Source organism: Sceloporus occidentalis, unplaced genomic scaffold, assembly GCF_023333645.1.
Source record: "Sceloporus occidentalis isolate IW3139 unplaced genomic scaffold, rSceOcc1.0.p SCAF_3, whole genome shotgun sequence".
Lineage (NCBI taxonomy): Eukaryota > Metazoa > Chordata > Lepidosauria > Squamata > Phrynosomatidae > Sceloporus > Sceloporus occidentalis.
In genome coordinates this window covers 15,874,842-15,898,086 of record NW_028316983.1, presented here as the reverse complement: position 1 = coordinate 15,898,086, position 23,245 = coordinate 15,874,842, and the positions used below count along the sequence as shown (strand labels likewise).

Sequence of the window (23,245 nt, the reverse complement as noted above, 5' to 3'; positions counted from 1 at the left end):
ACTAGGAAACCCAATTGCTAGTGGAGAAATATATCCAATGTTAGATTCCCCTAAAGTAGGTCCACTGAAAAGAATGAGTCTTGCTTGTCTTCACTTTTGTAAAATCCATTGATACAATGGAGGTGACATCCAACTGAATGTTAACAGAACAGAAAGCCCCCCCCCCCCCCAGATGACACCATCAATGTTTGTCATTGCACACATGACAACTGTTGTCCAGAAACCATGAAGTACACTCATGCAATGAGGTCTTGGATGTCTTATTGAATGAGCAGAAAAATTGCACACACTGCAGTTTGTTGCATGAGCTGTTTACCATAACAGGACCCCAGCTGACAGAATCATGGTTGATACTAGATTTTGCTCTTTAATTGCAATTCAATGCATAGTTTAAATAGTCAGCTGTTTAAATCCTAAATCAGTATACTGTAATTTAAGTATCCTAATGGTGTGCTTAACAGCAGCCCATTTCTCTACGGAAATTAACAAGTACATCATGTGCATCAGGATACAAATTTAAAACCCTTCAAAACTTATAGATTGAAATCTTCTAACTTACGCCACTTAACTGTACTATAAACAACAAGCTATATGATTAAAAATGAAATAAATTGTTGTCAAACATACCTTCACTGCTGCTATTATGTACTGCCTACAATTTAAATAAACATTATATTAAAATCATTCCACATATTAAAAATAACTATTAATTTTTATATCAACATGGATTTGTGCTGCTGGAAAATACAAGGTTCAGAACTTAATTTTTACCAGTTCCTCCATTTCTCACAGATCAGTGCATCATCTCAAAAGTAACTTTCCAGATAACACATGGAGTTGCAATGGGAAAGGAGGATTGGAAATAATTGGAAATGGGGGCAGAAATTCCTTTCACTAATGAATGTAAGCTACACAGTATATAAACCATATATATGATGGAATTACACTATCAACATAAAAGTAATTATTTAGTGCTCAGCCAAAGCCCACAAATATACATATTACATACATATGTGTACATCCATTCACATACAGATAGCTCCATGTTGTAGTAATTAATTAATTTTCAGCAAGGTACCTGAAGAAGAGGGTGGTGAAGGGGAGACACAATCACCAACACATGTGCTTGTTTCAGTACACAGCTTATACTACATATTATACATATTGTATATTACATTTGAGAATACTATCTGTTGAGATTTTTAACATTACATCCTTCGTAAAGTGGATGGCTTTCATGGCCGGCATCCATAGTTTTTTGTGGGTTTTTCGGGCTATGTGGCCATGTTCCAGAAGAAATCTGAAGAATTCTCTGAAGATGCCAGCCACAGATGCTGGCGAAACGTCAGAAGAAACTTTTCTGGAACATGGCCACATAGCCCGAAAAACCCACAAAAAACTATTACATCCTTCATCTGCACAAGGAACAAAGTGAAAGTCTATAACACAAATAAGTAAACTTTAGGCAGCTTTTTAAAATCCTTTAAAGCAAACCAGTGAAGAAAAGCAAAACAAAATACGTAAAAGCCTTTCTTCTTTTAAAGGCAGCACAAATACTGAAAAGTCCATATCAATAAACTATAAAATAATGCATGATGTTTATATTTACCATGAGGACATCAAAGAAGTCTTCAAAAAGAATAGTGAATTTGTCATTTTTTTCATTTTCTTTATTTTCAAGAATTTCTTTTGCCTTTTCAAACCAATTAGCCATGTAAACAGAAAATAAAATTTGTTAATCTATGTGGAATAGATGGTGATTTCAACAGCATTTATAAGCCTCTTTTCAATAAAAATTACTCACTGCATCTTTGAACAAAATACATTGGTTGCATGTGCATAAAGATGGCATGACTTCCCTTCCTCTTTCTCAGTAGTGATAGGATGTAACCCTTCAATGCATGCCTTCTTCAAAGCACCAACCAGAAATTGTTTCTACTTTGAACTCCTGAGAGGGAGTTCACTAGGCAGGTCCAGCTCCATCAGGACTAACCTGGAAGAAGGAAGAGCCCTCCCTCCAATCCATCTGCCTTGGTCCAGGCTTCAGAGGGAGAGAAGAACCACTGGACCTCATCCCCTTTCCCTCCATCATTCCCTTCTCCTTTTGTGTCGTGTCTTTTAGATTGTAAGCCTGAGGGCAGGGAACTGTCTGATTAAAAATAATAATTGTAAGCCACCCTGAGAGCCATTAGGGCTGAAGGGCGAGATATAAATACCTAAATAAATAAATAAGTTTTCTCTTGACAACTAAGAATTATGGATAGCGGTCACTATGGTTTATTAAAATAAGTCAGGCTCATCAACTAAACTGGCATGCACTTTTTTCAATAAAACGTAGTTATTTTAACTACAGTAAAACATATCAGAAATCACACTTAGTTGAAAACAGCATTATGTTGGGTTTTTTTGTTTTTTGCAAGAGGGGGAAACAGGGGGAAACGTGGACTTAAAACTCATGCACTTAACACTAAATTGTGGTTTGGACTGACATGCAAATGAAGCTGATATCAGTGAATACTGAATCTAAATCACAACACAGCTTTTAAACTTCATAGAAACCTAGGTGCTATTTCTTCATCCTTTATTAGTCCCAGGAATTATTTTCCAGATTCATATACTTATCTTTTGAACAAGACCATATTCTATCATTCCTGGAAAGCCAATGTCACCTAATATGTTGATATTTCTGCCATGTTTATAAAGAGTATTCAACAAAGTGGAAACATTCTTGATTTCTTCATTAACAAGTTCCTGAAATGGAAAAATATGTTTCAATTTTTATACAGTATAAGCACTTTTACTCAACAAGATCTGCCAGTTCATCTCCATGCACAAAGACTAGTTTCCTATGCGTTTGTGCACTAATGACTATTGTTGAAACTGGATATGCAACTTCATTTCCACACACAAAGGATTTGTAATTTGAATTGACATCCTCACATACCAATGGCATATATATGTCTGTGCCTGGATTCTACTCTACCAAATGCATCTAAGGAAGTAGACTTAAGTCTACGAAATCTCATGCTGTCAATTTTTTTATTTCAGTTAGTCTCAAAGGTGCTACAAGATATCTCCACATACTGATTCTACAGAAAAACACGGCTATATCATTAAATTCAACAAGATAAAAACACTGTTTCCTCAACATTGCGGCAGTAATAAATATACTGCGTTGTTGTTGTGTGTGTTCAAGCCATTTCTGACTTATGGTGACCTAGAGTGAATCATGGAGTTTTCTTGGAAAGATTTGTTCAGAGGTTTTTGTCACTGCCATCTTCTGAGGCTGAGAGAGAGGTCCGAAGCACATGGTCTGGAAGGAGCGGCCAGAGACCGATCCAGGACCATAGTGACTGCACTGCCTGCTCTTGAAGTGGGCCACCCCTGCAGTTTTAAAACGGCCGGCTTTTCGCAGTTCGGCGCAGCCTCAGCATAGCTTCTAGATGCTTTGGGGGTGTGCATGATGCAAACGCTACGCCTCCAAAGTGACCAGAAGTTGCTTTATTTGTCCTATGTGTTTCGGGACAGAGTGACTTGCCCAAAGTCACCCAGTGGGTTTACATGGCTAAGCCAGGATTCAAACCCTGGTCTCAAGAGTCGTAGTCCAACACTCAAACTGCTACAACACACTGGTTCACTCAATATAAAACAAACTTATTTAAAAAGTATCTTTATCTCTTCTCTGCATGCTCATATTTTCTTGTATATCAGCAAGGTTGCCATTTGTCCCCAAAAACCAGGAAAGTCCCGGTTTTAAGGCTTGTAAAATGTCCCAGCCAGTTGCAGGTACATTGTCCAACCCTGAAATTATTACATACACACACACACACACATATACACACCAGGGCACAATCTCTCAGCCTCAGGGAATGGCCATGGCAACCCCCACTGAAGAAACTGACCCCTTTCCTCTTCCCTCCTCCTGGCACAGTCTGCTTATCCAAACCTGAAATTATAACACACACACACACACACACACACTTTCCTCCCCCCCCCCTTGAACCCAAGGGTAGCCAAATGTCCTCCTCTTCCTGAACATGTCCTGTATTTCACAGGGTGACCAGATGTCCTAACTGCTAAATGGAGGACATTCAAGAAAAAGCAAAGACAAGACCAAAGAAAAGCTGAATGCACTCCAAGAAATATAAATTCATGCTTCTTAACAGTGCTCCAAAAAAAGGAGGACCTTTGTGAATTCCTCCTGGACAGAAGGCTGAAATGTAGAGCATGTCCTGGAAAAGAAGGATGTCTGGTCACCCTGTATATTTCAACCTGCTGACCAGGAAGAATTCCAAAATGTCCTCTCTTTGGAGCACAGCTGAGAAACATGAATTTATATTAATGTTTTTGGCTTTTAGCTGGTTGTGTCCTCCATTTTTCTTTAATGTCCTACATTTTGTCCCTGTTTTGAGGAAGAGAATTATGGCAACCCTAACAGGGGTCCTTAGTAGCTTTTACCTTTCACGTCAGCAAGGAAACTTGATTCCCAACATGTAATCTTATTGTTCACTTAATCTGTAGTTAAGTAAGAACAGTTGGCCCTCCACGTTTTCAGCTCTGACTTCTGTAGCTTTGATTATTCACAGATTTGATTAATATGTTCCCTCTATGAATCTCTAGTCTAGGTACTCCAGTATAACTCTTTTGTCACCTTCTGTCAAAAGCCACACTGGAGGACCTAGAGCTTCCTAGAGAGAAGACTTCTCTATGTATTTGTAGGTCCTCCAGAGCAATTTCATTGTCAGATTCTGGCAGATCTTGACCACAGAGTTGCCCTGCAGGACCTAAAGATTCATAGAGAGTTGTTCCCTCAATTAAAAAAAATAGTGGGTTTTTATTTGCACCACTCTCACAGGAGTCCTGTGCCCCTAACCCCAGCGAATATGGAGGGTCCTCTGTAGTTCTGAAATGCACATACATGCTTGAAAAAGATCACCAAAAGTAACTTGAAATTTACTTCCATCAAATACCTATTACACTGAAGATTAAGTTAAAATGCTGCCTCAGTCAATCCTAGAGCAAGTAAGTGTATCTAGCATGTTTCCTCTGCTGTTGCCAGGCCTTCTCATCTGGAGAAAGCCCAGCTACGAAGGAGGATAGGTGGCGAGTGTTCACTCTTCCTCCTCCTCTGCAGCCTGGCTCTTTATCAGGAAAAAGCCAGGTGGAGGAGGAGCCTTGAAGTCCTCAAGGGCTACCTAATCCTTTGGCGGCTCGCAATCGGCCAGTGGGACATATGTTGTGCAGGCCTGCATTAGACGTTCTGCCTAACAATACAATGTAATACGTAAAATCTTAGTCTGCAGTCCTATGATCAGCCTAGTGGCCATAGTTTAGTTTGGATTTCTTCTGCAAAGATGGAGAGACGGCATCCCATGGAGACAGAGATCTGTATTTAGATCTCCCTCTCAGCTGCCATACAAAGCTCTGCAGCATTTGTCTTGGCAATGTTAGAACTATGAAGGACTATTGAGTTGTGGAATTACATAGCTTTTCTTGATATGGTGGGCAGGGAGGAATGAATGACACCTCTAAAGCTGTCACACACATTTTCCCTCCCACTTGTACCAACAGAGAAAATAATTTATTTAAAAGACTGGAAGTAGAAAGAAGGCAGAAAAACAATATTCCTTTCTTCTGCCCACTAATATCATAAGGGCAGCATATATGCTGTCAGGCCTCCAAGCTATCAGCAGTAGGATTAATCTGCCCGGAGTTCTGTAAAAATGAGCAGAGGGAACAGACAAAATTGTTACACTTATTCCAAAGTTTAGAAACAAATAAGAGCTCCCTCTCCTTTATTCCCACTGATTTCCAGAGGAATAAAAGACAATGAGGGCATAACAACTGAGTGAAATCTTGACCATTCATGTAGCTAGTATCTAGATGGCAGACTGCCAATTAATACCAGGTATTCAGAGGAAGGAACTGGCAAAACCACCTCCGAGTATTCTTTGTCCAAGAAAACCCCACGAAATCTATGGGGTTGCCATACATCAACAGGCAACTTGAACACACACACACACACACACAAATACAAAACATTTTAATCTCCCAAAGCCACTGCTTCCAATAGTATTATCTTCATGGCCTTCATATAATTAAAACTGTTCTAAACAATACATTTGAATATAAATAAAATCAGAAAAATAAGTTCATCACCTTGCATATAAGTTTGTCCAGTTTGTTGAGAAACTGTTTGCTGCATTTATGAGATAAACCATCAGAAAAATCTGTTGCCAAAAACTGTTCCAGTCCGTGGAAATCATGTTTCCTTGTTGCTTCATCTATGCATTTTTCTAGCTGCAAGAAGTGTGTAGGGGAGCAGAAAGACAGAATAAAAATTATTAACAGTAGTATCATATACATCAAAGTTGCTTACAAGAAAAGTAATTATTTAAAAGGAAATAAAACAGGGGAAATGTCCACACTTAACTTTTCCTTCTTTCCTCTTTAATTCTTTAAGTACTAAAATTACTTACAACCCTACTAAAATAGTGACTACCCAACTATTGTTTTATTTTAACTGCCACTGTTAAGTTAAATTTATCAGGCTAAAATCCTGTTGGTTAGCCCCAAGTAGAGTAGATCCATTGAATCAACTGTTGAATGGCAAGTCTGCACAAACGTAAATCCAACTGATTCAATATGCTTACTCTAGTCTGACTAATTATATCATTTAGATCACTGTTTCTACTTCCTGAATTTCATGTCCCACTGAACTCTGTGTTTTCAATTCACCATGACAAACATTACTACTTGTAAAATTTCCTGCAGCTGGTTAAATGGAGTGGACCTATTAACGCTGGAATTGTTGCTCTGAGTGTTTTATTCCACAAACACACAGATTATTTAGAATTTAGGAATTAACTATTACTGGTCCAAAGATCTTTGGGGAAATATAAATTTGGATACTCCATGATTATTCAATGTTGTTAAAGTACCACCAGTATTCTTATATTTCATATACTTTCAAATTATACTTCGGATGCAATAGCAAATAATAAAAGAATGGGCTAAGCAGCAAAAGAATGGCCTAAATTTATGGAGCCAAAGAACTTCAGGATCTTGATAACTAAACACTAAACCTAGTGTACCAAATATAGACTGAGTACTAAGGACAATTAAACGCTATGTGAGAGATGTGTATAATTATTGATCTAGAATTATAGGCAGTCAATTTGTTGCAGAATAGCTAATAAAACATTAGAAACGTTTTAGAGTTCAAAATGAACACAGTCTGATGCATACCTGCCCTTCAAGCCTTGCAGGCATTTTGGTTCTTTCATATACTTAAGCTGTAGGGTAAAGAAAAGGAATTTTTTATTAATATAAGAGATAATATAATTCACAACTAATTTTGAAAAGTTACATTTTGTCAGTACAACTAAAACACAACATAAATGGATAGGGGCAATAGATTATTTAATGACATGCTCATTTAAGGCGCTCTCAGGTAAGAGAAACAACCACTACCTTCATATCATATCTCTGCCTGCATATATGTAGCAGCCACGCTATTAGGCTGCAATGGGAACAAAAAAGGGAAACAGGAATATCAGTCCTCCTCTGAAACCAGCTTCAACAAGGTTTTCCTCTCTCACAAATGTAGAAGAGGCTGTAAAACAGGAAGTAACCAAAAACAAGGTCACAACATCCACTCAGGTCCAAAACACACTGCAGAAATAATCCATTCTGAGACCTCTTTAACCTGGCTCAATGCTAGGGAATTCTGGAAACTAGTTTTGTGAGACATTTAGCCTTCTCTGTTAGACAGCCCTGGTGCCACGATAAACAACACTTCTCAGGTTTCCCTAGCACTGAGCCAGGGCAGTTAAAGCAGTCTCAAACTGGATTATTTCTGCAGTCTGCTTTGGACCCTAAATTACACCAGCTGTTAAGTTCACTCAAAAAATGTGGGTCTGGCAAAGAAAGGCAAAGCTCTCATCCCCATTAGTTATATAAATGAAGGTGTTGGGGAAGCAAAAGGCTGCATTAGGACGACTTTGGGCTTTTTAAAAAGGTAAACCATTGTCCTAAAATCATCTCCCCAGCAAAAAAATTAAATATTGGGAATCTAGAGGCTTCAGGGGACAGAGGAAACAACCCACTACATTAGTGGGCAGTTTGGGAATGGGCTTTGGCAGGTTTTCTGGCAAAATATAGCCTGAAAACCAGTCCCCAAAAGAATCCTTATTTATTTATTCAATTTATACCCTGCCTTTCTCCCAAAAACAGGATTCACAGCAGTTTATAATACTTTTATTTATTTATTTATTTCATTTTTAGGCTGTCTTTCTCCCAAAAAGGGACTCAAGGCCACTCAGAAGATTAAAAATGAAAAACAGTTAAAACAGTATAAAAATTAAGATGAAAAACATACAAAAGTTAAAACACATAATCTAAAGCACCTGACCCACAGAAAAGCCACCCTGCCGTGGTTATAAAATGCCTGCCTGAATAAAAGCATTTTATTTTTTTAAAAAGATCCCACTAAGACGTTAACTTACAAACATTAACCAGGCTGAAACATTAATTTACATAGTTTAAAAAAGAAATTAAATCTCAATACCCATACGATGAAATGAAATATGATTAAAGACAGCTAAAAACACTAATACACATTTTGCGTATTAATGTTTTTAGCTGTCGTTAATCATATTTCTTTTACTAATACAAATTTTGTGTGGTCCGGGGGCCTTAGGATCCGCACATAGCAGTTCCAAGAGCCATATTTTACCCACTTTTGCTGTTAAAGCCTATTTCTGTGCTCTGCTGAAGACAACTGCTTTTTGGAGTGTTTTTCTGGCATCTGGAATACAATATACATGCCTGAATCCCCAAAGCAGCAATAACTATCAATGTAACATCAACTGCACTGTCTATTCTCATACACTATTGTTAGAGAAAACCATTACATTAGTGGTTCTCAGGCTTTTTATCCTTGTGATCCCTTTTACATCTATACCCAGATTTGTGGCCCCCTGCCCCCACTTGATTTTATAAAAATATTTGCCTCAGTCTGTATATTTTTGTTCACACATCCACATATATTTATATTTTAACATTTTTATAAGGAAAGAGGTCATATAATCTTCCCTCAGGCAGAGGCTCCAAAGCACCCTCCCTACCTTCCGGCCCAAAGCACACTGCAGAAATAATCCAGTTTGAATCTGCTTTAACTGCCCTAGATCAATGCTCTTCAGTTTATTTATTGCCCTTAGTTTATGTTTTTATGTTTGGGGGAAGGGTTGGGATGTGAAGGGACATAGCCAAGGGGGGGGGGGTCTTGGGGTCTGGACCCTCCCCTTCCATTAGAAAAATGAATGGTGTGTGCTGCTGCGCCGCTGCACCCAAGCCCCATTATAATGGTAGCACTTTGGCCCGCTACAGACCGCCCAAAAGGGGCGGTCTTGGGCCGGTGCCGGTTGCAGCGCGGGGAAGCCGCTGCAGCCAAACCGCGCGACTCCCCCGCGCTGTAAAAAAGGAGCGCGAAAATCACGCTCCTTCCGGCAACCCGGAAGAGACATCGCAAGTGCCAAAGCGCGCACTCGCGAGTCTCTTCCGGGTTTAGACGTCCAGACGCTGCACATCCATTACATCAAGATGGCCGCGCCCGTCTGTATAGGGCGCCGCCATCTTGCCGTACGGAATACGCGCGAGGGGCAAGGCACGTCCGGAAGCGCCGCCCCTCGCACGTATTCCTGGCGCAACGACAGTGCCGCTTAGGCCCGTCTGTAAGGCGCCTTAGTCTGGACCTCCCCTTCCTAAAATCCTAGCTACGTCCCTGGGATGTGGGATCGTTTTTAACTGTGATTTTTATTTTTATGATATTTTATTGTTATGCTTTTGCTGTAATCCGCCATGATTCCCTTGGGAAACAGCGGAATATAAAGAAATTATTATTATTAATATTATTATTAATGATAGGGAATTCTGGAAACTGTAGTTTTGTGAGACATTTAGCCTTCTCTGTCAGAGAGCTCTGGTGCCACAATAAACTAGAGTTCCCAGAACTTGCTAGCATTGAACCAGGGCAGTTAAATTTTAGACTTTTCTCTTTCCCTTCCATTACAGAAAAGTTCGGGAAGAGGAGGAGGGATCAGGGCCTTCATGTTTCAAACCAGTTTCAAATATGTAATTACAGCTTAATTACATGTAATTAATTACTTGTAATTGCTTTAATTAGTTACATGCAATTACATTATTATAGCTGATGGCACAAGCATGGAAAGCTTACTCATTCTGCTCATTAGGCAAGCCTAGGAAGCACTGATCTTAAACCACAGGAATATAAAAGCTTTCTCCTCAGCTTTTTATTGTGTTGGGGGTTGTATGTGTGTGGCAACCAAGCCCTATTTATACCTGGCCAAGTGTCTTTTAAACATAAGGTTTGGCTCGGGGAGGAGGGAAAAGAGCGAGAGAAACTGAGGTGGAAAAGGGCGCTTTTGCAGCTCCAATCCCCTCAGGGGACAGCGCAAAATGGCTTCGCAGAGCTCAAAGCGAACCCATCTCCCGCCCGTCGAAGCTCCAGGCCCATCCAACCAATCCCTGGCCCCCGTGAGGCTTCGGAGCCAATCACTCGACGGCGATAGCGAGAAGGGGGCGGGACTTGTGCGAAAAGCGTAATACTAGCCTTGTCCTACTTCGTATTTTAGCTGCTTCCCCTCCCCCCGCCCCGTTGTATTTTTCCCGCGCGCTTGCTCTTTTTAGCCAATCAGCGGCCGGAGCTGACTGACAGATAACGGTCGCTCCGCCTGCGACCGTTTGTTTGTGAGGCTTTCTTCTCTTTTTGCCTCATTGTTCAAAGACTGTTTTCGAGGGTCTGGAAAGTCCGCATTATTATAATACAATCTGCAGTATTCATTCTCACACATTTGACGTATGACACTGGTTTCACTGAGGCAGACATCACTGTGTTTGAACTATTGTCTTATAACCACAATACCACCCACACCAGCTTATCTATTATTATTATTATTATTATTATTATTATTAGCTTTTATTGTATGTTTTGATTCAACCCCCCCCCCCCCCAAGTAATTTCATCACAGGTCCAAAACACAATGCAGAAATATTCCAGTTTGAGATCGTTTTAATTGCCCTGGCTCAATGCTATGGAATTCTGGGAACTAGTTTTATGAGACATTTAGCCTCTGTGTCAGACCTCTGGTGTCATAATAAACTACAATTCCCAGAATTCCCTAGCACTGAACCAGGACAGTTAAAGCGATCTCAAACTGGATTATTTCTGTTGTGTGCTTTGGACCACAAATATTCTAAAGGCACTAACGCTGCATCTGCACTGCAGAAATAACCCAGTTTGACATCACTTTAACAGCCCTGGCTTCGAGCTATGGAATTCTGGGAACAGTAGTTTGTTGTGAAGCCAGAGCTCTGACAGAAAAAGCTCAATGTCTCCCAAAACTACAATTCCCAGCATTCCATAGCATTGAGCCTCAGCTGCTAAAGTGGTGTCAAACAGGATTATTTCTGCCGTGTGGATGCAGACCAGATCTTCTTTGATCTTGGAAGCTATGGGCTAGCCCTGGTTAGTACTTGGATGGGAGACCGCCAACAAAGACCAGGTGCTGTAGGCACTGTTTCAGAGGAAGGAACTGGCAAAACCACCCTTCAGTATTTCTTGCAATCTACAGTACAGAAATAATGCAATTTCACACCACTTTAAGAGTTGTAGCTCTGTCCTCTGGGAACCTGGGATTTGTAGTTTTATAAGGTTTTAAGCCTTCTCTGCCAAAGAGTGCTGGTGCCTCACAAAACTACAAATTCCAGGATCCTATAGGATGGAGCTATGATAGTTAAAGTGGTGTTCAATGTATTATTTAGATGCACCCTCAGATTATGGAATTTGTGAGGTTGTCATAAAGTGTCAAACTGCGTTATTTTTACAGTGCAGATGCGGTGTCGTGGTTTCAGCATTGGACTAGGACTCTGGTGTCCAGGGTTCGAATTCTGGTTAGGTCAACAAACCCACTCGGTAACCTTGGGCGAGTCACACTCTCTCAGCCGCAGAGGATGGCAATGGCAAACCTCTCTGAAGAAACTTGCCAAAAAGACTCTATGATAGAGTCGGAAACAACTTGAAGGCGCACAGAACAAAAACTGGTCCCAGTATCTCATGTTAATGCAAACTAGTATCTATGGAGTTTTAAAAGTCTTTGGGGTTAGCATAAAATCAGGTTCTTACCTGATGACAAAAGGTACATGCAGCTATTTCACATCATCCCCAGTTAATGCTGACAAAGATCCCATTCACATAATGAAAATTATAGATCAATTTGAATACATTATATGGTGGCAGGACTGCTTTAGTTAAATACGGTAGGTTATCTATGAGAAAGACTTCATTTCCATCTTTTGAAGACCTATATAAACATGTTTAACCCACGGCAGTTGAAGTGGTATTAAACTGAATTAATATTGCAGTGCAGATGCAGCCCTAGTGAGTTTCCATGGCTGAGCAGGGAATCAAACCCTGATCTCCAGAGTCATAGTCCAACATTCAATGCCATGCTGGCTGTGAAAATACTGAAAATACCACTACCTTAATCAAGGTGGAAAGGGCCTACACCTGAGCCTTGGCAACTAAAGCTCTCTCCATCACCAGTAATCCTTCTCTTTCTGAACGCAACTAGAAAGTACAGACCCCTCCATAGGATTTCCCCACCCACCCACTGGGCCAAGCCAATAGCTTGTAGGTGGTTACACTGGTCCAAAAGGCGGTTGTTTGGATCAGCCACAGACAGTTGTCTGCAATCCAGTAGACCAACACACTGTTGGAAAGCTAGCATTTTCAGATTTTGTTGTTAACTGCCCTTGAGTCGATCTCGATTCATGGCGACCCTATGGATGAAATATCTCCAACACCCTCTGTCCTCAACTGCTCTGCTTAATTCCTGCAACCCCATACTCCTTAATAGGCTCCATCCATCTAGCATGTGGCCTTCCTCTCTTGGGATATCAACAATCTAATATATTCAGATGACACCATAGTACTAGCAGAAAACCTCACCGACCTGGAACCCCTCTGTTAAGGAAGATCAAAGAAGAAAGTGCAAAGGCAGGCTTAATGTTGAACGCAAAGAAAACAAAAATAATGACCACTGAGAACCTTCATAAATTCAACCCAGACAATGAAGAAATAGAAAAAGAATTTCCATACCTAGGATCAAACTTTGATAGAAATGGGGACTGCAGTCAGGAAATCAGAAACAAAACAAAACAAAAAAAAAAAACCAAGCTTCATTTATATACCGCTTCATACCGCCTAAGCAGTGTCTAAGCGGTTTACAACTGTAAGCTAATTTGCCCCCAACAGTCTGGGTACTCATTTTAGCGACCTCCTTGGAAGGATGCAAGCCTGAGTCGAGCTTGAGCCCTTTTGCTGGTCTTGAACTCGCAACCTTGTGGTTTTGAGTGAGTGGCTGCAGTACAGGCATTTAACCGGGCTGTGAAAGAAATATAAAAGTTTCTAAAATGCAAAGATATACAACCAAACAGAAAAGTTAGAATCATACAAACTGTTGTATTCTCTATGACTATGTACGGATGTGAGAGCTGGGCAGTTAAGAAAGAAGATAGGAAGAAAATCCATTCATCTGAGATGTGGTGCTGGAGAAGAGTGCTAAGGATGCCATGGACAGCCAAAAGGACAAACAAATGAGTCCCAGAGCAATACTAAATTAGTATTGATGACAGAGTTCATAGCATGCTAATCTCAGACAAGTCTTTCCATCCTATGTACAACATTTGGCCACAGCAACATGAATGCTAATTCAGGAAAAACACAACTGGCCAACCTCCAAAAATCATCAAATTCTCACACCTTTCAAAATCATAACACTATTTTTTAAAAAAAAACATGTAAGTAATAAGTACGTATCATGATGAGTGTGTGTTGTTCACAGAGAAGAACTGATTTGCTTCATTCAGTGTGCATCGGAAAAATATGTAGAAAAGCAGGGTTGGCGTCACCCAGTGCAGTAACTCATGGTGTCACCCCTCCACTTGACCTCCTCCTCCCATCCTACACCATACAGGCTCCTTAGTTGTGTTGTTTGTACTAACGTTACTCATAAATCCTAATTACCCTATATCACTGATTGTAATGGTAATAGTTGTGACATAAACAACTGGCACAATTAAAATTATACTTTTAAATTACAATATCATGCACACAGCCTAAATGTATTTACATAGACATAGTTTCATGTGCTCCAAGTGAAAATCTGGTAAAATGTGATGTCTTTTATAGCTTTTAAAAAAAATTAATTAAAAATTAAGTTTTCAAAATTTAAAATTTTATTTCAAACAAAAAACCTGGTGCCTCTCCTTTCTCCTTCCATTGAGCCTCACCCGACTACACCATCTCTTTAGCATTTTAATGGGACACAGGCAAATGCTTCTGCCCAAAGGCCTGTTTCTGTTCAAAGGCAGATGTTTGAAGAGCATCCCCATTAAGGTATCATTTGGTGCCTTGTGCACCGTCTGCACCCCCCCCCCTTATGACACCACTATAGAAAAACAAGGTCTGGGGTCATACAGATTTTTAAAGGCCAGTGTCAGGTAACATCTGCAGTCCTATCATCACCAGAGGCATCACTAGGGTGGTGCTGGGGGCATGAACTGCACCGGATGATGTCCCAGAGGAGGGTGTACACCTGATGGGATAGAACACCCAATGGGACTGGCATGGCTGCAGGGTGAGTAAGAAAGGATGTCACCTCTCTTTCTCATTTGTCCAGCAACCATGCCAAACCCTGAATGGGACCTCCGGAGGCTGCAGTGCCATCCCACTTGGCAGCATCTAGGTAGGGTTGTGCCTTCCATTCAGAGTCTGGCGCAGCAGCTGTGCCAGACTCTGAATGGGGCATCTGGAAGCTATGAGACTAGTCCCTGAGCAGTGGTCTGACCAAACAGTGCAAAATAGCAGAAGGGATGGAGGGGCAGTCACTGTCCCCTACAGCCCTTTCTAGGCACTTGCATGAGGTGACGCCAAAGGGAGTAATGCCACCAATCATCACTTCAATCAAATCACCATGTACAATTTCTAAGAATGTCCACAATGCAAAGAGGAAGCTGCTCTTATATCAGAATGATATGGAAGAAGAATAACACACAGGCCCTGGCAACAGAATGCACAATGTGATTTATGTCACATGGTATTAGCAAGTGTGTGTGTGTTGTGTGCCTTCAAGTCATTTCTGACTTATGGCAACCCTAAGGCAAACCTATCCTGGGGTTTTCTGAGCAAGATTTACCATGGCCTTCCCTTGAGGCTGAGAGTGTGAGACTTACCCAAGGTCACCCAGTGGGTTTCCATGGCCGAGTGGGAATTGAACTCTGGTCTCCATAATCCAACACTCAAACCATCCTGCCTCTCTAATAGCAAGTAATATGAACCATATTTGTGAGGTATATTACAAACAACCATCAGATGTCACTGTAATATAAGAAAACAGAAGTACAAAAAAAAACAAAAACCTACAAAGTAGTAGAAAAGTACAGTACTAGAATACAACAGTTAATAAACTTTCTAAAAAATGAAGCTCCTTTTTATAAAAACTTTTAAAAACTGTTCAGCCCCTCCTTTTCCTCCTTATTTTCTGACTAACTGGAGTTGTTGTTGTTATTATTATTATTATTATTACTATTATTTAAGCAGCATCAGAATTAGAGGGATAGAGAAGGAAGGCTGGTGAAACCATTTCTTATTAGAATCAAAACAGTAGGAAAATAGTGAATGATGCCCTGTATTAAACCAAATAAAAAGAGTTTATGGAAATTAAATTATAATGTTTCTGAATTTTTTTTTTCATTTTTGAAGTGGTTTTCATGTTCAGATCATTTTAATGGAAAGCTTTATACTACCATGGTTCAAGTGTAATACATTCTGGTTCTAAGAACCAAAGTATATAGTGTGTGGGATCTATAATATGCAGCAGTGTCTTTAACTTCTCTTTGATAATTACAAGAACTAGATTGGGGGGGCGTTGACTGTTACTGGGAAGACAGTGCAGTGCACTGGGAACAGATGCTTATTATTTGTCTCCTTTACCACTACTAGAACAAAATGGAAGTTGTTCTAAGGAGCTTATCGCATGAACTTTAAAACCATCTCAAGCTTCCCAGGCAGCAGCAGGGATGCGGGATTGAGGCAGAGATTATCGCATGCTAAATTGCCATCTAATCACCGCCCGCCATCAGCCCAGTTTCCAGTTCATGCGATAAGCTCCAATGTTGCAGAGCTGTGCCCGGGATGGGGATGATTTCCTTCCTGAATGGCTGTTTGGGAAAGTGACACATGTCCCCATGCTTTGGGGACCCAATAACAATTGACCAACCCTGCTCCTGAGTGTGTGTCTGAAATAAAGAAAAATTATCTTGTTTGTGCGATATAAATTCAGCATAATACATTGTTTGGCCTTGGGAATGAAATATGAACAGGAATGAATTAATGCAACTGTGGGGCTGAGGTCATAAACACAAGGGAGAGAAGCCAGTTCTAACATTAGATGCATATTTTGGCAGAACTTTTAGCTTTGCTCTTGTTTGTGATGCTAAAAACTATATATAGAGAAGAGTGGGGTACTTTAGCATTGACTAAGCATTGAGAGCAAATTATTCTAATCAGCAACCCAGTATGACTTGTAGTTTTGGAGAAAGTAGTGAGTTTCTTCCCTTCTATTTTCCTGAAACCTGAAACTAAAACCTGAGGTTGTCCACTGATGCTAAATGATAAAAAAAAATTCAGGACAAATGAAACGCAGTACTTCTTCACAGAGTGCAGAACGAAATGGTGGCATTCACTGAAAGAAGATTAGGTTGCATCGACACTGAAGAAATATTCCAGTTTGACACCACTTTAACTGCCATGGTTCAATGCTATGGAATCCTGGGGTTTGTAGTTACTTGTGGCGCCAGCACTCTCTGACAGAGAAGGCTCAATATCTCACAAAAATACAATTCTCAGAATTCCATAGCATTGAGCCATGGCAGTTAAAGTGCTGTCAAACTGGATTATTTCTACAGTCCAGATGCAGCCAAAGTGGCAGCTGCCAATGTGGATGCCTTTAAAAAGAAACTGTATAATTAATGAAGGATGAGGCCATCAATTACTACTGGTGGGGATGGCTATATGTCCCTTTCACTATTGGACACAGTATGCTTCTGTGTTGGTTACTGGGAAAGCACATGGAGACGTTGCTCTCATATCCTGCTAACAAACTTTCTGTGGGCAACTGACTGGTCATTGTGTGGAGAGAATGCTGGACTGGATAGTACTTCGCTGTTACCCAGCATGGCTCTTCCTGTGTTCTTATGTTCTTAAATCAAAAACATACACACTCTTATGAATTTTAGTTAATCCTAATACTGTAATGGTTTTGCCTGCTTATGGATTCTGGATTTTATTTACCTCTCAAACACTACTTCTTCATCCCTTTGTTGTCTATGCCTTTCCTCTTATACCTTCTTTGGGCAGAGCCAATATATTTTGCTGCTTGAAGCAGAGCAACCCATTGCACCTACTCACCCATCCAAATCAAGATGTATAGTATCCTAAGCCTGCCCAGTTATACTGGAAGATTGGGCAGGATATTCCACAAGCACTTCTCTTTATCCCAGGCTGTAAAAATTCAACAGCAACAAATTCAGTAACTTAAAATATGTTGCATTTTCATAGGACTCCATTACTGCCTCAGGTGGCTGCCTCACTCTGCCAAATGGGAACACCAGCAATGTACCACTGCATCCACTTTCCAGCTCACTTTCAGCTGTTCAGCTTTAACTCCCTTTCCTCTGCCTTGGTATTTCTTTCTGGGTGCCCATTCACATTACACAATTATAGCTCTATGATTCCACGTTAACTGCCATGGTTCCATCCTGTGGAATCCTGACACTTAATTTTTTAAATTATTATTAGTGTTATTGTTGTTATTTTAATACTGAGACTTAAGTGACCAACAATGTATTTAAAAACAATACAAATTAAAGATTATACAAGATGTGTTTTTGTTTTTTTGGTGCTTACAGTATCCAAAGAACTCTCCTCTGACACCACATTTCACTCTTCCTTCCAGCTTTTTTCACTGTCCAGCTTTGATAAGCATGCATAGAAATCGGAAATACTCTCATACATGGCTAATTCTAACTTTAGTGCTTAATTATATATCTTTACATCTGAGGATCTTATTTTATTTCATTATGGTTGCCTTTCCAAATCTTGGCTTTCTTCTGATTTGTTGGCCACAGTCTCCATTTTGATTAATGACTAAGCCAAGGTATAAAATATCGATTTGAGTGTCTTCATTACCATTATCTATTTTGATACCTTCATTATCCACTTTTAGAGGGTACAAGCCATCAATTGGCATTATTTTTGTTTAAATAATCCACTCCAATCTTGCTTTTGGACTTTCTTCTTTAGCTTTGATCATTTGCAATTTTAAATCTTTGCTACTTTCTGCTAGTAATGTAGTTTAGGCCACCCACACCTAACATTACAATGTTTATACATTCCATTTCTTGTTCTACAGTTTCTAGTTCCTCCTGCTCCATACTTCTCATGTGCCATGTTCCTGTTATTTGCATCATACAGCTTTCACATCTGTGCATATCAGTAGTTGAACGTCCTTTCAACCTGAATGAAATTGCATCATTAGACATCGTTTGCTCTGCCCTAGTTGCTGGTTGAGTGCTTTCCAACCTGGAGGATTTATACTCTGGCATTGTTTCATTTTGGATTGTCTCAGCATAGAGTTTGCATAGGAAGAAACATTCAGAAGTGGTTTACCAGTGCCCCTTTTTGCATAATACTTAACAAGAAGTAGCTAAAATGCCATTGCTGTTGTGTGAGAGATCCTCTGCCAATATCACCTGCTGTTGCTCAGTACCTTCCCTCAGCCCCTTAAGATATTTAACACATTCAAGATATAGACACATTGCAGAATTAGAGCAGTTTGGTACCACTTTAACTGCTATGACATATCCTACAAAATGCTAGGATTTGTAGTTTGCTAAGGAATTCAGCCTGGTCTGTTAGAGAGCTCTGGTATCTCGCCAAACTATAAATCCCAGGATTCTGTCATAGCAGTTAAAGTGGTGTCAAACTATAATTCTGCAGTGCAGCTACACCTTTAGTCTGGGTCCCCAGCAAAAGCCTATTTGTTTTGGGACATTCTACCAGTACAATTGCTACCATCAGCATAATCTTTTGCCTCCCAGGACCATGCAATCCCACTGCCATGGAAATACCATGGTGGAATGTAATACAAAAGCAAACATTTTTAAAAAAACAAAAATACCTCCCTACCTCACGACTTTATCATCCAAACCTACTTCAGGATTGCTTCATTTGGGAATGGGATTAAATTGAAGACTTTAAATAAGTAAGTTTTTGAGAAGGGATTTGAAGGGAAAGTTGGCAATGGGACTTCACATCCAGTTTGTGTCATTTTTAATTTTGGGTCACCTGCTATGTGCCAGATGCTGTTTTTCATTATATGTAAGTGACCCTCTTCCGTATTCTTCACTATGATATGCCTGTGTTCAGTGCTTCCGATTGCAGTAAGCATTACAGGGCTTTATGGATCAATATTAAGAGTGCTGCTTTTGGTTCTTTTTATAGGCACCATCTGTGTATTTTTCACACACTGTCAACACATCCTTTTATGAGAAACACTAACTATAGTCCAAGTTAAAGTTTGTGAATAAGGTTTCCCCCCCCTCCCATGTGCCTTCAATTCACCTGTCAATTTATGGCAAGCCCATTTCATAGGTTTTCTTTAAACCAGATGTGGTTTGCCACTGCCTTCATCTGAAATATACCTGGTTTTCATAGAACCATAGAGTTCCAAAAACCATAGGGCCATAGAGTCCTATTTCCTACTCAGTGCAGGATCTCCAGCTAAAGCATCCCCAGCAGGTAACTGTCCAGCCTTTTTTTTAAATACATCCAAAGAAGGAGGCCTCATCACCTCTCTAGGCAACTGGTTCCATTACTGAGACATTCTTACTATGAAGAAGTTCCTTCTAATGTTCAGTCAAAATCTACTCTCCTGTAATGTCAGACCATGAGACTTGGCTCTACCATCTGGGGCAACAGAGAATAGGTATGCCCCCTCCTCTCCATCACAGACTTTGAGGTATTTAAAGAGTGCAGTCATGCCAACCCCCAGTCTTCTCTTCACCAATGTGAACATGCCCAGCTCCTTGAACCTTTGCTCATATGTTTTCTTCTCCATACCCATCACCCTTTTTTACCCTGCTCCTTCTTTAAAACCTGTCTATATCCTCCTTAAAATGAGCAGCCCAGAACTGTACTCCAAATAAGATGTGACCAGTCCAGAATATAAGGAAATGTCTAAATTATCCAGGATTTTTTTCTCTATTACAATTCTCAGACTAATTTCAGTTCTAAACAGATCTCCTTCTGTTGCTCATACTCATTCCAATATATGTCACGATACTGTCTTCACTATAACTTCCTGTAGTGTCAACTCAAAGGTACGCGTTATCATGAATATCAACTGTTATTTGATAAAATAGAAAGTATTTCTTTTCATGGACTAAAATAAAGGAAAATGTATTATTTTAAATATTAAGTAGATAGAAGGCAATGCAAATGAGGAGTATAATTTGCAATTAGATACTTTGGAAGTCTGTTTATCTTTTTAGCAGTATTTGTTTTTGTTTTTATCAATGTTTTGTTAATATGTGATGTATTGTGGTCTGTGTTATATATGTTATGTGTGATGTAATTGTGTTATGTGTGTAATATGTTTTATAGGTAAATATTCAATAAAGAATTTATACTAAAAAACCCTTCCTGTAGTGTAAAGCGATGGTGACAGTGTCAAGCAAACACCACGTGTATACTATCATTTATGTTGTAAACCAATTATCTTATTCCCCAATATCATCCAGCAATGCAGTGCTGTCATTAAAAATATTGGCGTGCATCACAGTTAATCAGAGCCTGTCATTTGTGGTTTGTACTGCAAACATCTAACTGCATTTGCATGCACATCTGACTTGCTTAAAATGAATGTCTGTTCTGAGATAGACAAGAGATTTGATTTTACATTTAGCAATTATTAGCATTTAAAACATAATTGCTATAGACAAGAGACATCAAAACACATACATGACTGTGGAGAGGAGGCTGATAATAGGAACAGAGGTTTAATACTTTCAAAAATTAACAAAGGTTCTTGTAGCATCTTAATGACTAATAGATGTTTGGCATAAAAATCCTAATTTTATTTTTTTAATGTAAATAGCAACAGCAATGACAATAGCAAGTACATTTCTATACCACTTATCAGTGAATTAACACTCCCTAAGTGGTTTACAATGTATAAGCCAATTGCGCCCAACAAGCTGGGTACTCATTTTACTGACCTACAAAGATGGCTGAATGGACCCTGGAGGCCTGCCTAGAATCAAACTCAGAACCTTGTGGCTGTGAGTAGCTGCAGTACACAGAAATGTAAATTTGCTGTGGAATAAAGCCTGGGTTTTATCCACAAATTGTGTGTGTGTACATGCATGCGTGCATACACCCCCCCCCCCCCCCATATACAGCAACAGAACCTGCTTAGAACTTGGGCTGTTTCTCCTTTGCAGACATTGAGAGACATTTTCTCAACAGAAGACGTAATTCTGAGGGCAGGGAACTGTCTAATTAAAAATAATAATTGTAAGCCACTCTGATAGCCTTTAGGGCTGAAGGGTAGTGTATAAATACCATAAATAAATAAATAAAATCCCACTTCCTCCCTATTATAGTGGCCATAACATGTGGTGCTACTCATGTATTCATTTTCTAAAAATAATGAGGCTGGCATGACTCCTAGTTATACCAGTGCATGCACCCTGTCAGGGATTTGAAGAGTTAAAACACAGCACACAGGGAAATGCTTGATGTGTGTGTGTGTTTGACCATGAGCATTCAGCAGAAGGACAAGGTTGATCAGCACAGCTGATGCTCATTGGTTCAAGGACACTTCAGTGTCTAAGTGCACGTAGCCATGGATGATGAAACCATGTGTCTGGATTGCACAGGAGACACATGACATGATTACACACCTGAACTCACTGGGTTTGGGAGACCACATGGTCTGGAGACTATATAAACCCAGGGGTTGCAAGGGATAGCTTGTGGGTTTGAAGTAGGAGTTGGATTGGTATGTTTTGGAGTTTTAGAGATCTGGTTTTGTATTATAGCACTGTTAATAAAGAGCACTTTGGGGACTTTTTGTTTTCTGGTGGTTTATCAGAAGAAGCTACAGCATCGGTTTGCTGTGTGTCCCCGGAGGTTCCTGCATTGCTACAGTTCCTGGAAGACATCCAGTTGCTGTCATCCCAATTGGACTTTGGAGCCACGCTTCAGCTTCTGGAAATTGCCAGCTCTGCTACAAGGGTCTGATTTAACCCAAGGACTCGTTTGAGTTGCTGATAGTGGTTGTTGGACCCCAGCAGTTGCGCTGACACACCCTTTACATAGTTTCATGAGTAAATATCCAATACCTTTTATGCAAATGGTTTCCCTGTCTATCCACAGTGCAATAAGGGCCCCATAAAATATGACTAAGGTTGTGGTGGCTTAGTGGTTAAGATGCCAGTTTGGATGATCGGAAGATTGGCAGTCGAGTTCCAAGTGCTGCATGATGGGGTGAGCTCCTATCACTAGTCTCAGCAGTACGAAAGCATGCCAATGCAAGTAGATATATAGGTACCACTTCTCCGTGGGAAGGTAACAGCATTCAGTGCAGTCATGCTGACCACATGACTACCAAAGCAGTCCTCAGACAACGCTGGCTCTTTGGCTTAGAAATGGAGATGAGCCCCGCCCCCTACAGTCAGTTATGCCTAAACTTTCATAATAAAATAAATAAAATTTTTATTTATATACCGCTTTTCTAAAAATCAAAGCGGTTAACAACATGTGCATGTCCAATATTAAAACCATCAAAACACAGAACATCATAAACAACCAATTACAATAAAACCACATCTCAGTGCTGACGAGGGGGGGGGAGCACATTGGGAGTCAGGAGTCAAGAGTCAGGGGTATGCCTGCTCAAAAAGGTGTGTTTTTAACCCCTTCTTAAATTGGTTCAGTGAGGTGGCCGAACGGAGCTAATCGGGAAGCAAGTTCCAGAGGTTGGGGGCCGAGGTAGAAAAGGCCCTCCTGGTGGTAGTAACTAATCTGACCTCCGGAACT

The 23,245-nt window shown here is 40.1% G+C and overlaps 1 protein-coding gene across 5 annotated transcripts in view; it reads right to left on the bottom strand.

Moving 5' to 3' along the window:
* SYCP2 (synaptonemal complex protein 2) overlaps positions 1 to 10,569 on the bottom strand; it is a 103,076-nt gene extending 92,507 nt beyond the window's left edge. Inside the window, exons 1-6 of one of the 5 annotated variants that reach the window (XM_089513692.1) lie at positions 10,363 to 10,569; positions 7,249 to 7,295; positions 6,160 to 6,300; positions 2,623 to 2,751; positions 1,610 to 1,714; positions 628 to 652 (exon numbers count right to left, since the gene is read on the bottom strand). In XM_089513692.1, the coding sequence (XP_089369818.1) occupies positions 628 to 652; positions 1,610 to 1,714; positions 2,623 to 2,751; positions 6,160 to 6,300; positions 7,249 to 7,272 (424 nt within the window). In that variant the 5' untranslated portion in view covers positions 7,273 to 7,295; positions 10,363 to 10,569. Of the gene's footprint in view, positions 1 to 627; positions 653 to 1,609; positions 1,715 to 2,622; positions 2,752 to 6,159; positions 6,301 to 7,248; positions 7,296 to 7,473; positions 7,596 to 8,741; positions 8,803 to 9,128; positions 9,149 to 10,237; positions 10,289 to 10,362 lie in introns of those variants that run through there. The other 4 variants (XM_089513694.1, XM_089513696.1, XM_089513693.1 and 1 more) reach the window with 4 other exon arrangements.
* Positions 10,570 to 23,245: the final 12,676 nt, after the last annotated feature.